This window comes from Halichoerus grypus, chromosome 4 (assembly GCF_964656455.1).
Source record: "Halichoerus grypus chromosome 4, mHalGry1.hap1.1, whole genome shotgun sequence".
Classification (NCBI taxonomy): Eukaryota; Metazoa; Chordata; class Mammalia; order Carnivora; family Phocidae; genus Halichoerus; species Halichoerus grypus.
In genome coordinates, this window is record NC_135715.1 from 150,621,540 (window position 1) to 150,636,334 (window position 14,795).

At 40.4% G+C, this 14,795-nt stretch overlaps 1 protein-coding gene across 20 annotated transcripts in view; it reads right to left on the reverse strand.

Moving 5' to 3' along the window:
• Window positions 1-14,795, reverse strand: part of HIBCH (3-hydroxyisobutyryl-CoA hydrolase) — a 256,064-nt gene that overhangs the window by 197,126 nt on the left and 44,143 nt on the right. For all 20 annotated transcript variants that reach the window (XR_013447267.1, XR_013447266.1, XR_013447264.1 and 17 more), the window contains one exon: window positions 839-976. Coding sequence is in view for 1 of the 20 variants with exons in the window: in XM_078071110.1 (XP_077927236.1) it covers window positions 839-976 (138 nt within the window). In the remaining 19 variants the exon portion in view is untranslated. The remainder of the gene's footprint in view (window positions 1-838; window positions 977-14,795) is intronic.

The following is a 14,795-nucleotide window of genomic DNA, read 5'->3' on the forward strand; positions in this document are numbered from 1 at the left end:
AACTGGTAACCAGGGGAGAGTTAGTCTTTGTGGCTGACCATGTGAGGTATACTATTTCACTTCATCTCCACAACAGTCCTGTTCGATAGAATCATCCCCATTTCACAGCTGAGGAAAATGACGAACAGAGAGATTAACACTGCCAAACTACACAGTTAATAAAAAGAAATCCAAGTTTTAAATAAAGTAGTCGGACTGTAAGTCATGCTTTTCCACTGCACCATGTAGTTCACTTAGAATAGAAAAGCTTATAGCCTTCTCTAAGATAGGCTGGCCAAGCAGTTCAAAAACAGCTGTCAAAAAGCTATCACATGGGGACGATGAGGACGCCTGGGTGGCTCAGTCAGTTAAGCATCTGTGTTTGGCTCAGGTCCTGATCTCAGGGTCCTGGGATCGAATCCCACAACGGATTCCTTGCTCAACGAGGAGTCTGCTTCTCCTTCTCCCTCTCCCCACTGCTTGTGAGCGCTCTCCTACTCTGTCTCAAATAAAATCTTAAAAAAAAAAAAGCTGTCACATGTAAGGAGATTGGATTGTATACTCATATCCCAAGAGGCAGAACTAGTACCACTGGTTAAAAGGTCAGAGAAGTACAGTGGCAAAACACAGAAAAGAAACGTGGAGCTATGTAAAAGTGGAAGGGGCTATCTCAGGAAGCCATGAACTCCCTGTCACTAGGGAGGCTCCAGGATAATCACACAGGGAAAGCACGGAAGACAAGAAATCAACAGGGCTTGGGTGCTGATCCCAGATATTCTATGGAAGAGAATACCAGAAATGTTCTATTGAGATACACTTCTAAAAGGATCCATATAATTTCTTTAGGGAAATTACAAACCTTCAGCTGTGGATAAATGTGCCGAATCATACTAACATTCAGTGCATTTAGGAACTTTGGTCTGTTTAGTGTTATCACTCCTGCACAACCTTTTCTTTCCAATAGTACTTCTGCTGCCTCCGTGTGCTTAGACATTCTCTGTGTAAAAAAAGAAAAACTTTAGGATAAAATGCATTAAGGTTTTGTCACAAGCCAACATCAAACCACATACAGGTACACCTCAGAGATACTGTGGGTTCAGTTCCAGACAACCACAATAAAGGAAATGTTGCAATAAAGTCAAATGATTTTTGTTTTGTTTTCCCAATGCACATAGTTACTTTTATGCTATACTGTAGTCTATTAAGTATGGAATAGCATTATGTCTGAAAAAACAATGTACATATATTAATTAAAAAGTAACTTATTGAGAGGAAGATGATGGAGTAGGAGGATCCCTAGGCTCATCTTGTCCCACAAACACAACTAGATAATAACCAAATCATTCTAAATACCCCAGAAATCAACCTGAAGACTGACAGAACAAACTCCACAACTAAAAGGAGAGAAGAGGCCACATTGAAGAAGCAGCCAAGTTAAATACGCAGTAAAATATCATCAATTTTGGAAGTCAGAACCTGCTTGATAATTATGTTAACCTTGCTTTATGACTGAATAAAGCTGACATTCTGAAAAGAAAAAAAGTAATTTATTGCTAATAAATGCTAACCATCATCTGCACTTTAAGTGAGTCAGATTCTTTTCGCTGGTGGAGAGTCTTGCCTCAATGTTGGTGTTTGCTGACTGATCAGGGTGGAAGGTACTGAAGGTTGGGGTGGCTGTGGTAATTTCTTAAAATAAGACAACAGTCAAGTTTGCTGTATTGGTTGACTCTTCCTTTCACAACTTCTCTGTAGCATGCAATGCTGTCTGATAGCATTGCACCCACAGTAGAACTTCCAAAATCCTCTCAAACCCTGCTGCTCCTTTATCTACTAGGTTTATGTAACAGTCTAGATCCTTTGTTGTCATTCCAACAATTTTCACAGCATCTTCATAAGTAGATTCCATCTCAAGAAACCCCTTTCCTTGTTCATCCCTAAGAAGCAACTTCTCATTCATTAAATGAAATTATCATGAAGTTGCCAGAAATTCAGTCACATCTTCAGGTCTACTTCTAATTTCAGTTCTCTTGCTATTTCCACCATTTCTGCAGTTATTTCCTCCACTAAAGTCTTGAACCCCTCAGTCATCCATGAGGATTGGAATCAACTTCTTCCAAACTCCTGTGAAGGCTGATATTTTGACCTCTTCCCATGAATCATGAATGTTCTTAATGGCATCTAGAATGATGAATCCTCTCCAGAAGGTTTTCAATTTACTTTGCCTAGATCCATCAAAGAAATCACTCTCTATAGCAGCTATAGCCTTATGAGATACATTTCTTAAATAATAAGACTGAAAATCAAAATTGCTCCTTGATCCAGGGCTGCAGAACAGATGCTGTGTGAGCAAGCTCCACGAGAGCTCTTGGCTGACCAGGTGCATTGTCAACTAGCAGTACTTTGAAAGGCATCTTCCTTTCTGAGCAGTAGGCTTCAACAATAGGCTTAAAATTTTCAGTAAATCATGTTGTAAACAGATACGCTGTCATCCAGGCTTTGTTGTTCCATTTTTAAAGCAAAGCAGATCTAGCATAATTCTTAAGGGCCCTAGGATTTTCAGAATGGTCAATGAGCATTGGCTTTAACTTAAAGTCAGTAGCTGCATTAACCCCTATCAAGAAAGTCAGCCTGTCCTTTGAAGCTCTGAAGCCAGCCACTGACTTCTCCTCTCTAGCTATGCAAGCCTAGATGGCATCTTCTTCCAATAGAAGCCTGTTTCAACTATACTGAAGATCTTGTTTAGTGTAGTCACCTTCATTATCTTAGCTAGACCTTCTGGATAACTAGCTGCATCTTAGACATCAGCATTTGCTGCTTCACCTTGCATTTCTACATTATGGAGATGGCTCCTTTCTTTAAACCTCATGTTACTAACTTCTGCTAGCTTCAAACTTTTCTTCTGCAGGTTCCTCACTTCTCTCAGCCTTCATAGAATTGAAGAGAGGGCCTTATTCTGGATTAGGCTTGGATTAAAAAAATATTGTAGCTGGTTTGATCTATCCCAACTAAAACTTTCTCCGTATCAGCGAAAGACTATTTCACTTTCTTACTCATGTGTTCACTGGAGTAGCACTTTTAATTTCCTTCAAGAACTTTTCCTTTGCATTCACAACTTGACTAACTGGTGCAAGAGGCCCAGCTTTTGACCTATCTTGGCTTTTGCCATGCCTTCCTCACTAAGCTTAATCGTGTCTAGCTTTTGATTTAAAGTGTGAGGCATGTGACTCTTCCTTTCACTTGGAGGCCACAGTGGGATTATTAATTGACCTAATTTCAATGCTGTTGTATCTCAGGGAATAGGAAGGCCTACGGAGGGGGAGATGAAAGAACAGGAGATCAATGGAGCAGTCAGAACAGACACATTTATCGATTAAGTTCACTATCTTATACGGGCACGGTTCATGGTGCCTCCAAAACAATTACAACAGTAACATCAAAGATCACTGATCATTGTTCACCAAAACAATAGTGAAAAAATGTGAAATACTGTGAGAACTACCAAAATGTGACACAGAGACACAGAGTGAGCAAATGCTGTTGGAAAAATAGCATCAATAGATTTGCTCTACTGATGCAGGGCTGCCACAAACCTTCAATTTGTAAAAAACACAGTATCTGCAAAACACAATAATATGATATATGCCTGTACATCGATGCAAATCTTTCACACAATGGTAACTCATCAAATGGATTACTAGGTACTTCCAACAAAGATTTCTAAAATTATTTAGATTCTGTAGATAAGCAAAATATACATACCAAAAGTATATACACTGTATATACAAAGTATACACATAGTAATTAAATCTTTTAATTTTTGAATGAATGGAGTCAACTGATTTATAATAGAACCTAGTCCTAGAACTACTTGGACTATGAATAATCAAGACAGTGTGTTTACAATGCTACCCACTCACTCTGTTCATGGACACATACATATTTACATATAGAATGTATCTCTAGATAGATACATAAGACACTGCTAAAATGGTTGCCTCCAGAAATGAAAATCAGACATATGAGAGAGGGGTGGGAAGACTTTTTGCTGTATGGCCCCTTTGAACTTTTTGAATTTTGTACCACATATATTTACTACCTATTCAAACCAATATTTTAAATATTTTTTTTAAAAAATAGGAGTAATAAATTAGATTTAAAAGGTACCAAGCCATTTCCAGAAGGGAATTTCATTAATAGGCTTTATTCCAGAGGACTTCCTTGTTTGACTATAGGGTCCCCTGAACCCCTGTAATGATCCCACATGCGTGGGGGAGTTGGGAAGACAGGACAACATGCATATACGTGTGCACTGACAGCAGCCCCTATTTCCTGCTAAACCATACACTGGCTTCATGGAGCACTCCAGAGGTTTTAAGGAAGGGTTTTCATGAAGGAAGGCCCAGAGAGCCACGAGCATCTTTGTTCTCCCACTGGAAATTCAACTGTATATAAGGAAGAGCAAATGTTAAATCATTTAAAGAGAGCTATTTTTCATAGTTTCCAGTACATAAATGTGTTTCAGTACACACTGTTGTAAAACAGTGTTTCTACTTATGTTCTTATACATCTGTTGTTGTGTTTATTCATCCTCTAAGTTCTGACTTTTAGAAATAACAATAAGTCTATTTTTTAATCTGTTAAAAAAAAAAGTACTAAGCTATATAACTTGTTTTCTTACCTTATTGGTACCAAAAAAAAAAAAAGAAAGTGGTAAAAGAAAACTATACACAAAAATCACAAAAGAAACCAGACCAAAAGGGATACCAAGTCCACAAGCAGACAAAGCCTTCCCCAGACTTCACTATCACCTTCTCTTTCCCAGTCCGACTCTACCAGTTGGAAGTGCCTGGCTTCTCAGATTTTTTTCCAAGTTCCTACTGACCCACTTGTGGTCTGACCCTCCAACTCCTCCTCTAGACCCTTTCATACCTTCTGTCAGTATTGTGGAAGATCTTATTCCCATTACCTTTTATTCCATAAAACTGTAGGGGAGAAAAAATAATTTTCCCTCTACCCTTCCAGGTTCTTAGCTAAGAGCCCCCCTGTAATAAAGACAGATTAACAGTAGAAAATTTTCATTTCTTAAGGGGGCCCCACAAAGATGTGAGACCCAAAGGCAGCCAAGCAACTGAGGCTCATAAACCATCCTGAGCTAAGGAAAGAAACAGGGTCTGAGGCTTCAAAGGGGTAGGAAAGCAATTCACCAGGAGGTAAAAAGAGCAAATGTTTAGTTTAATATTTGTTTAATATTTGCTCTGCCATGCAGATAAGTCTCAAATATAAAAAAGTTATACTATGTGTATCCCTGCTATCCTCCTGGTACAATCCTCCTTTCTAATTTCTTTCAGGCAGTTGAGAGGGAGGGAAAAAGTGTTTCCTGAGTCTGCTGGATCTTGATTGCCTTCAACTCAAAATAATTCACATGCCAAAGTGACAGATTTTAAGGGTGGTATATTCTGCTCCCCTTTGAGACTTTTCTTGCTTCTTGAGGTGGGCCTGTATTGCTATATACTTCTCTCTTATGATCACTTTTGCTGCATCCCAAAGATTTTGGACCATCATGTTTTCATTTTCATTTGTTTCCATGTATTTTTTTTATTTCTTCTTTAATTTTCTGGTTAACCCATTCATTATTTAGTAGGATGTTCTTTAACCTTCATGTACTTGTGGTCCTTCCAAATTTTTTCTTGTGGTTGTCTTCAAGTTTCATAGTGTTGTGATTGGAAAGTATGCATGATATGATCTCACTTTTTGAACTTGTTGAGGCCTGATTTGTGACCCAGTATGTGATCTATTCTAGGGAATGTTCCATGTGCATGCAAAAAGCATGTGTATTCTGCTGTTTCAGGATGAAATGTTCTGAATATATCTGTAAGGTACAACTGGTCCAGTGTGTCATCCAAAGCCATTGCTTCCTTGCTGATTTTCTGCTTAGATGATCTACCCATTGCTGTAAGTGGGGTGTTAAAGTCCCCTATTATTGCATTATTATCAATGAGTTTCCTTATGCTTATAATTAATTGATTTATATATTTGGCTGCTCCCAGGTTGGGTGCATAAATATTTACAATCGTTAGATCTTCTTGTTGGATACACCCTTTTATTATGATACAGTGCTCTTCATCTCTTGTTATAGTCTTTGGTTTAAAATCTAGTTTGTCTGATATAAGTATGACTACTCTGGCTTTCTTTTGATGTCCATTAGCAGGACAGATGGTTTTCCATCCCCTCACTTTCAATCTGCAGGTGTCTTTAGGTCTAAAATGAGTCTCTTGTATGCAGCATATAGATGGGTCTTATTTTTTTATCCATTCTGATACCCTATGTCTGATTGGAACATTTAGTCCAGTTATATTCAGAGTGATTATTGATAGATGTGAATTTAGTGCCATTGTATTACCTGTGAAGTTGGTGTTTCTGGAGATTTTCTCTGTTCCTTTCTAGTCTTTGTTGCTTTTGGTCTTTCTTTCCCACTCAGAGAGTCCCCTCTAATATTTCTTGCAGGGCTGGTTTAGCGGTCACAAATGCTTTTAGTTTTTGTTTTCTGGGAAACTCTACCTCTCCTTCTATTCTGAATGACAGCCCTGATGAATAAAGTATTCTTGGCTGCATATTTTTCCCATTCAGCACAATGAATATATCATGCTACTCCCCTCTAGCCTGACAAATTTCTGTGGAGGGATCTGCTGCTCACATTATCTATCTTCCCCTGTAGGTTAAGGATTTCTTTTCCCTTGCTGTTTTCAGGATTCTTTCCTTATCTCTGTATTTTGCAAATTTGCTACGATATGTCTTGGTGTTGGCCTGCTTTTGTTGATTTTGATGGTTCTCTGTACCTCCTGGATTTGGATATGTTTCCTTCCCCAGATTAGGGAAGTTTTCAGCTATAATTTGCTCAAATAAACCTTCTCTTTTTCCCCTCTTCTTCTTCTTCTGGGACTCCTATGATACGAATGTTATTAAGCTTTATTGAGTCGCTGAGTTTCCTAAGTCTACATTCATGATCCAATATTTTTCTTTCCTTAAGCTTCATTTTTTTTTTTTAAAGATTTGAGAGAGCACACAAACACGTGTGCACACGAGCAAGAGGAAGGGCAGAGGGAGAGGGAGCAGACTCTCCACAGAGCAGGGAGCCCAACACAGGACTCGATCCCAGGACCGAGATCATGACCTGAGCCAAAGGCAGCCACTTAACCAAATGAGCCACCCAGACACCCCTTAGCTTCATTATTTCCCATAATTTTATCTTCTATATCACTTATTCATTCCTCTGCTTCTTCTATCCTGTGGTCATTACATCCAGTTTTGCACCTTGGCTATAGCATTTTTTATATTGGCCTGACTAGTTTTTAGGTCTTTTATCTCTTTAGTAAGAGACTCCCTGGAGTCTTCTATGGTTTTCTCAAACCCAGTTAGTATCCTTATGATTGTTGTTTTAAATTCTGGTTCAGGCATATTACTTTTATCTGTTATTAGATCCCTGGCCATGACCTCTTCTTGTTCTTTCTTTTGGGATGAATTCCTCCATCTTGGCATTTTGTCTAGGTAACTGTGTATGTGTTAGGAAAGCCTGTTACGCTTCCTGCTCCTGAGAGTAATGGCTTTATTAAGAAGAGGTCATATACTGCCCAGGGCCTGACACTTCAGAAAGGGTTTCTGGTATATGCTGTGTGCACTCTGCTGTTGTGTTTTCACTGCTCTTTTCTTCAGGTCAGTCCTCTGCAGAGTTTCTCCTTGCCTACAGTGGGGAATATTTGGACTTAGTCCACTGTGTGGCAAGTTTTAACTCGATGTGTTTTGGTCTGCTTCTTAAAAGCAGCTAGATCCTATTTCCCCTAGAGCTGAAGCTTTGCAGCACTCTATGGTCAATAGACTGGCAGGTGAGAGGCAGCGGGGAGGGGGGGGGGTCTTTTGGGTGAGGGGCTCACTGCTGCTCTCTCAGGCACACTTGCCCTAGTGAAAAAAGCACAGCGCAGGGAGGCGAGGCTTGGTGTATGCGGCTCAAGCCTCCACTGTGGGCACTGTGCTGCTCACTGAAGCCCGTCTGTGCTGATGGGTGGGGGGTAAAAATGACATCAGCCAGCTCTCTTGTCCCCAGAGAAGGGAGCTCATGCCTGCCTCTGTTTTCTCTTTTGTGAGTGTCTGCTGAACAGTCTCCCCTCATTTGTCCCAGGCTTCCCTCAGATCCCTGCCTTCACCCTGTCTTTGTCCAAGCTGTCTGCCCACCCGGTGGCCCAGTGCTCCGTTTTATCTCAAGCATGCTGGCTGGGTTTCAAAACTCCACGTTTTAGGGACACAGCATGGCGCCAATGTGCGCTGATCCTCTGGGTGAGGTTCTCACTGGGCTGTGGCTGGTGCCAGTTTGTCCCAGAAGAACAGTTGCATGAATGCACAGGGGCTTGGAGTTTATGGTTAAATGCAGCAAAAAGCCGACCTCCAGGTTAGCTGCCCTCAGCAGCTGTCTCTACTCCTATGCTAATGAACAGGGCAGCTCAATGGCGCCTACTGCTCGTTTGTCCCTGGAGAGGCAGTGCCATGTCTCCCAAATACACCCTAAGAAGGGGAACTGTCTCCCAGTGCAACCCAGGGGATCCTCAGACCACGCTGTCCTCTCCTGCGCCTCTGCCCTCCTTCTCCACGTAGCACCTCTATACCCCCCAGGCTCCACCCCAGTGATGGCACGAACTTCTACAACTTCAGACTTTGAGCTCTGCTGCTTGTAAAAAAACTTGCGATTTTCAGCCCCTCTGTTTTGGGGAAGTGCTCTTCTTGTGCAATGCCCTGTGCCCTGTGTGCACACTTGCACTCGCACTCAGTCTCTTTCCTCTCTCCCTAATCAGGGCCCCCTCGCCTCCAAAGCACCCATGATTCTTTTCTCCCCCAAATCAGGTCTCCACACCTCCTATCTTCCACTACGTGGCCTCTCTTTTCCCTCTGGTTGTGCAGTTTGTTCTTTCAGTCTTCAGATGGACTTCCTGGGTGTTTGGAATGATTTGATACCTAGCTGTGTTCAAAGGAAGAGGCAACTGCTTTCCTTCAATACCCACAGTGGTTCTATTTCCTGGATTAACCCTTACTCATATGAAAAGACAGATGATACACTATAAAAGCTGCACTTTAGATACCCACATCATTCTAAATCTTAAAATACAGATGAAAGTTTTCATATCATATAAACATGTTAAATACAAGTATTAATAAACTTTCTCTCCATACTAATTAAATTTCTGTTTGAACCAAGTCAGATTTACCAGCCCCCTGCCCAAAAAGAAAAAAAAAAATGTTTCAGGATCATTTTCACTGAACAGTTTATATAAATTATCACGCAATGCCAGAGGCAATCCTTTAAAACTTTATTATTTGGTTTCAGCTCAGCAATGTTAAGAGCTGAAAAGATAGCTCAGAGATGTTGAGAGCTGAAAAGATGCTCATCCTGACCTTGTAACAAGAAAAAAGCTGAACAGACTGCAAAGTAATGGTTTCTGGTAAGCTCAATCAGAGAACTGAGGTGACAGGGCAAATGGCTGCAATAAAATCTGGAGAGTGACAGGTGCCTTCAGGGAGAAGGCAAAAGCTTTCAGGAAGATTAATTAGAATTTTTGATGACTTGCTAGAGGCCAAGTGTGGGCAAATGTAATAGTATGAAGCTCCTAGGGGTTACAGTCATGCAGGGATTTCCACTCTGGCTGGCTTTTCCTCCTGGAACCCAACCAGGCTCTCCCAGGGAAGACTGGAGAAGGCACCTCTGTGTGGTGTTGGATGGGGTAGAGAAACAACAGGTACAGCTAAATCTTTTCCCCTCATCTTCCATACAAAAGGCTAAATTTACAGGGGAGTGAGGAAGGACTTCAAAGCCTGTAGCCCAGGGTTCTGGTGGAGCCTCACTAAGTGGGGGAAGGATATGGAAGCCTACAAAATAAAAGCCTTAATCTCAAGGGAGAAGCACCTTAAAAACATTGCCAATGACTTCAGTGTTTACCAACCACAACTGGGGAAAAGAAACAGGGAGCAAAGGAAAAGGAGGAAAAAAGCAGCCTATCTCTGGAGGAGAGACAGGAACACTTGTGAGGGCCACATCCCTGAAACTCTGGTTCACAGTGCCTTCCAAACATTAAGGCTTAATGGAATACAACAACAAAAGCATGATCCATAAAAGGAAAACACTGATAAACTGAATTTCATCAACATTAAAAACTTCCATTCTGCAAAAGATACTATTAAGAGAATAAAAGACAAGCCAGAAATTGGAAGAAAATACTTGCCTTTCACGTATCTCATAAAGGACTTGCATCCAGAATATATAAACAACTCTTAAAACTTTGTAAAAAGGGGGCACCTGGGTGGCTCAGTCAGTTAGGCGTCCGACTCTTGATTTTGGCTAAGTCGTGATCTCAGGGTCAGGAGACTGAGCTCCGTGTGAGGATCCATGCAGGGCACGGAGCCTGCTTAAGATTCTCTCTCTTCCTCTCCCTCTGTCCCTCCCCACCACTGACTCACACACTCTTCCCCCCCCCCCCCCGCTCTCTTGAAAAACAAAACAAAACAAAAAAACACACGCCCCAGTAGGAAAAACAACCCAATATTAAAATGGGCAAAAAAAATCTGAGGATCTTCACCAAACATAGAAGGATGACAAACACAGGAAATGCTCAAAAATTATAGGATCATTAGCAAAATGCAAAATAAAACCACAATGAGATACCACTACACACATTAAAATGGTTAAAATCCCAAAACAGGCAATAACATGCTGCCAAAGATAGAGAACAACAGACACGTTCATTCTTTGTTGGTGAAAATGTAAAATCATACGACCACTTTGGGAGAAAATTTGGCAAATTTTTATAAATTTTACCATAAAACCCAGCTGTTGCACCATACGTATTTACCCAAGTGAATTAAAAATTTATGTTCACACAAAAACCTGTACAAAAATGTTTAGCAGCTTCACTCATAATTGATAAAAACTGAAAGCAACCAAAATGCTCCTCAACACAGAAATGGACAATTTATCCCAAAATGGAATACCATTCAGTGATAAAAAGGACCAAGTTATCAATTCACACAACATAGATGAATCTTAAATACATTTTGTCAAGTGAAAGGATCCAAACCCCAAAATCTATATATTGTATGATTCCATTCATAAGACATTCTATAAAGGACAAAACTATAGAGGGATAACACAGGTCAGTGGTTGGGGGTAGGAGAAGCTGACTACGGGGAAGCACAGGGGAAGTTTTAGGGTGATGGAACTGCTTATATGGTCTTGGGGTGGTGGAGGCATGATTTATGCATCTGTCAAAACCCACAGACATGTACGTCACAAAAGGTAAACCTTTTTCTTTTGTATAGCCTATATACACTGAAGACAGCTAAGATGTTGGGGATTCCAACACGGAACGCAGACTGTGACAAATCTAATTGAATTACACATGTATGACATGACCTCACTGAGCAATCGTGGTGGTAGCTGCAGGGGAGCTGGCCTAAGTGACTTTGGAAAACAGTCATCTGAACACAAAAGGAACTGCCATCAATACTGTGCTCTAGTTGGTAGATTCGTTTTTTCATGGGGGGTGGTTAACAATTCTGAAACTGCCTTGCATGTACACTGAGGTGAAACAAGTAAGAGGCAAGTTACAGATAGGCAAGAAGGGAAGAAGGGAAGCTATAATGAACTCTGCCCTGTGGGACTGGGGATGTCATCAGCATGAACTCATGCTTAGCTCATCTATATATACGCAGAATAGGGAAACAACCATAGATATGGATAGATACATGGGTTAGTATACAGTGTTTATATATTCTGCTGTGCATACATAATCCTAGCTCTCTCCCCCAGTATCAAAGAGCACTCCCAGAGCTCAGATCTTGATTTCTAAATGCTTTTCTCCAATAAAGACAACCAGGGCTCCTTGGAGAAATGGCTGACTCCAGATAAGAAAAACATGAGGAGCCCAGAGCACACCTTCTAGCACCAAAAAGGAAGGAGGTGTTAAAAACATATATATTAAAAGGATAGGATCGTATCAAAAGGACACAAGAGCCAAAATGAAGGAATTCCTAATGGCCAAAGCTAGAAGAATCTGAGTAACAACATAATGTGATACTAGGGTATAACCCAAAGAATAAAATATCAATGAGTCCACTCTGATATAAATAACTGAATAAATGGAGAATGATCTTCTTTACAGAAGATTTCTAAATAATATATGTAGAAATCCCCCTTCCAGTAGGCAGAGCTTACTCCTCTCACCCTCTGAGTGTGGGCTGAACTTGCTTCCAAAGAACAAAATGTGAAAAGGGGAAAATAACTTTAGTGAGGAGAAACCCAACAAACACATCTTTAACCAAGTGATAAAGGTCAGCATCACCAGCTATGTTATGTGACTGTCATGCATCCCAGATACATTCATCAAAACCCACAGATACTGTCTGTTACACTGTGATGAGACAGGGGCTTTTCCTTTGTGATATGCTCTCCAAAAAAACTTTTAACTGCAGTCTAATTATTAAAAACAAAACAAAAACACCAGACACAGCCCAGATTAGAGGATATTCTATAGGCTAGCTGGCTAATACTACCCCCCCCCCCCAAACATTCAAGGTCATAAAAAGTAAGACTCAGAAACTGTCACAGACCAGAAAAGACTAAGGAGACATGACAAAGAAATTCAATATGGTATTCTGGATTGGATCCTGGAACAGAAAATTAAGGGAAAAATTGGTGAAATCCAAATAAAGTTTAAAGTTAATAATAATATAACAGTGTTCTTAATTTTGACAAACATACCATGGGAATTGTATTCATTTGCTAGAGCTGTTGTAACAAAGTACCACAAACTAAGTGACTTCAACAACAGAGTTACTGTCTCACAGTCTGGAGACTACAAGTCTGAGATCAAGGCATCAGCAGGACCATATTTCCTCTAAAGATGGTTAGGGGAAGGATCTGTTCCAGGCTGGTCTCCTAGCTTCTGATAGTTCCTGGACTTGTAGCAGCCTAATTCCACTCTTCACATGGCATTCTCCCAGTATACCAATCTCCAAATTTTCCCTTTATATAAGGACAATGGTCATATTGGATTAGTCCAGTAATCCCTACTCCAGTATGACCTCATTTTACTATTTATGTCTGCAATGACCCTATTTCTAACTTGGCTGTTAGAAGAAGCTATCTGCCATGGGCCCTGAGGTTTCCTTGTACTTTAATGCTATATATGTCATGAACCCAAGGGCCTGACCTCTCTCTTTGCCTGGGTCATTTTCAGGGTTGTATTTGCCGCAACTTTAAAGAAAAGATGATGTCTCCCTCTGGGACAGGAGAGCAGGCTTGCTTACAGACTGCTACAAACCAGCAGGTTCCCCATATTCAATATTGCTGTCCTGTAATGCAATCCGCTGCATATGCAAGCATTCATCTGGGCCTTCCATGTTGTCACCCCCGGTGGAATGTGGGGAGCAAGGGAAAACCAATACAAACATGATGCTCAACGCTGCCCCATGTGCCACTAATAACAAAATCCTTGGTCTCTAACTCAAGAGTTTTACATCTTCTGCCAGCATCCATAAAATAGTGAAAGGCTAACTATTAGTTTGTAATTGGGGTAAAAAAATCAAATCCCAAACCCAATGTTGTCCAGCCAGCCCCAAAAGCCCTTGGCCCTCCACCTGCCCCATCCCAGCCACAGCCCTCTCCCTCTCTATAAAAATATAACTATCCTGGTTTTTACAGTAAACACAAAGTGTACATGCAAAAACATACCATCTGTTTTTTTAACGGATATATTTTTCAACTTTTCTTTTTTTTTTTTAAGAGAGGGAAATGGGTGAGGGGGAGAGGGAGAGAGAGAATCTTAAGCAGGCTCCATGCCCAGCATTGAGCCAAATGCAGGGCTTGAGCTCAATAACCCTGAGATCGTGCCCTGAGACAAAAATCAAGAGTCAGACACTTAACCAACTGAGCCACCCAAGAATCCCTGTTTTTCAAGTCTTTTAATCTACAAGTTCTCCCTTCACCCCTCTCTTTTCCTTACAATTTGTTGAAAACAACAGGCCACTTAACCTATAAAATTTCCCAGGATTTTGCTGATTGCACATGCATGCTACCTATTTTTTACAGCTGTGCATTCTTACGTATCAATTTAATCAGTCCCCCTACTGATAAACATTGAGTAATTTTCAATTTTTACTATTACAATGATGCAGGAATATTTTTAAGCATGGATCTCCAAGTGTTTTTGCAGGACATTTACAGAGGGTCAGACTTTGAGCAAAGAACATTCCAGAATCTCCTGGTAATGCCACTGGAATGATGTAAATGAACAAATAAAAGGATTTTTTTTCCTACCTGAAAAAATTCATGGCCTTCTCAAAACCTGAAAACAACTATTAATGCATTAATCAAAATCATTCAAACAAAAGGATAGAAGAAAAAAAAATGAACTTTCCAGTATTAGCATAATTTATGTTAATTCTGCAGAAAAAAATTAAATCCCTTTTCCAAAAATATCGCAGATTTTTAACTAAAACCTAGAAAAGGTTCCTATGGAGAAAAATTTATCATATTAGGGAAGATTACAGAGACTAGAGTCAGAAATGAAATTCTCGTATAACCCAAAGTTGGGGGGCAGGGAGAAGGGGGAGACAGAAGGGATAAAGGGGAACGGAGAAGGGAAAGAAGAAATGCTTCTTGCCAGAGCTATTTTAAAGGAGGAAAAGCAATTTAAGGTGGGAATTAGAACTTCCTTAAATCTTTATTGTTCATCCAGAAAAGACAACAGGTTCACATTTACTTTTATTTTCAAATA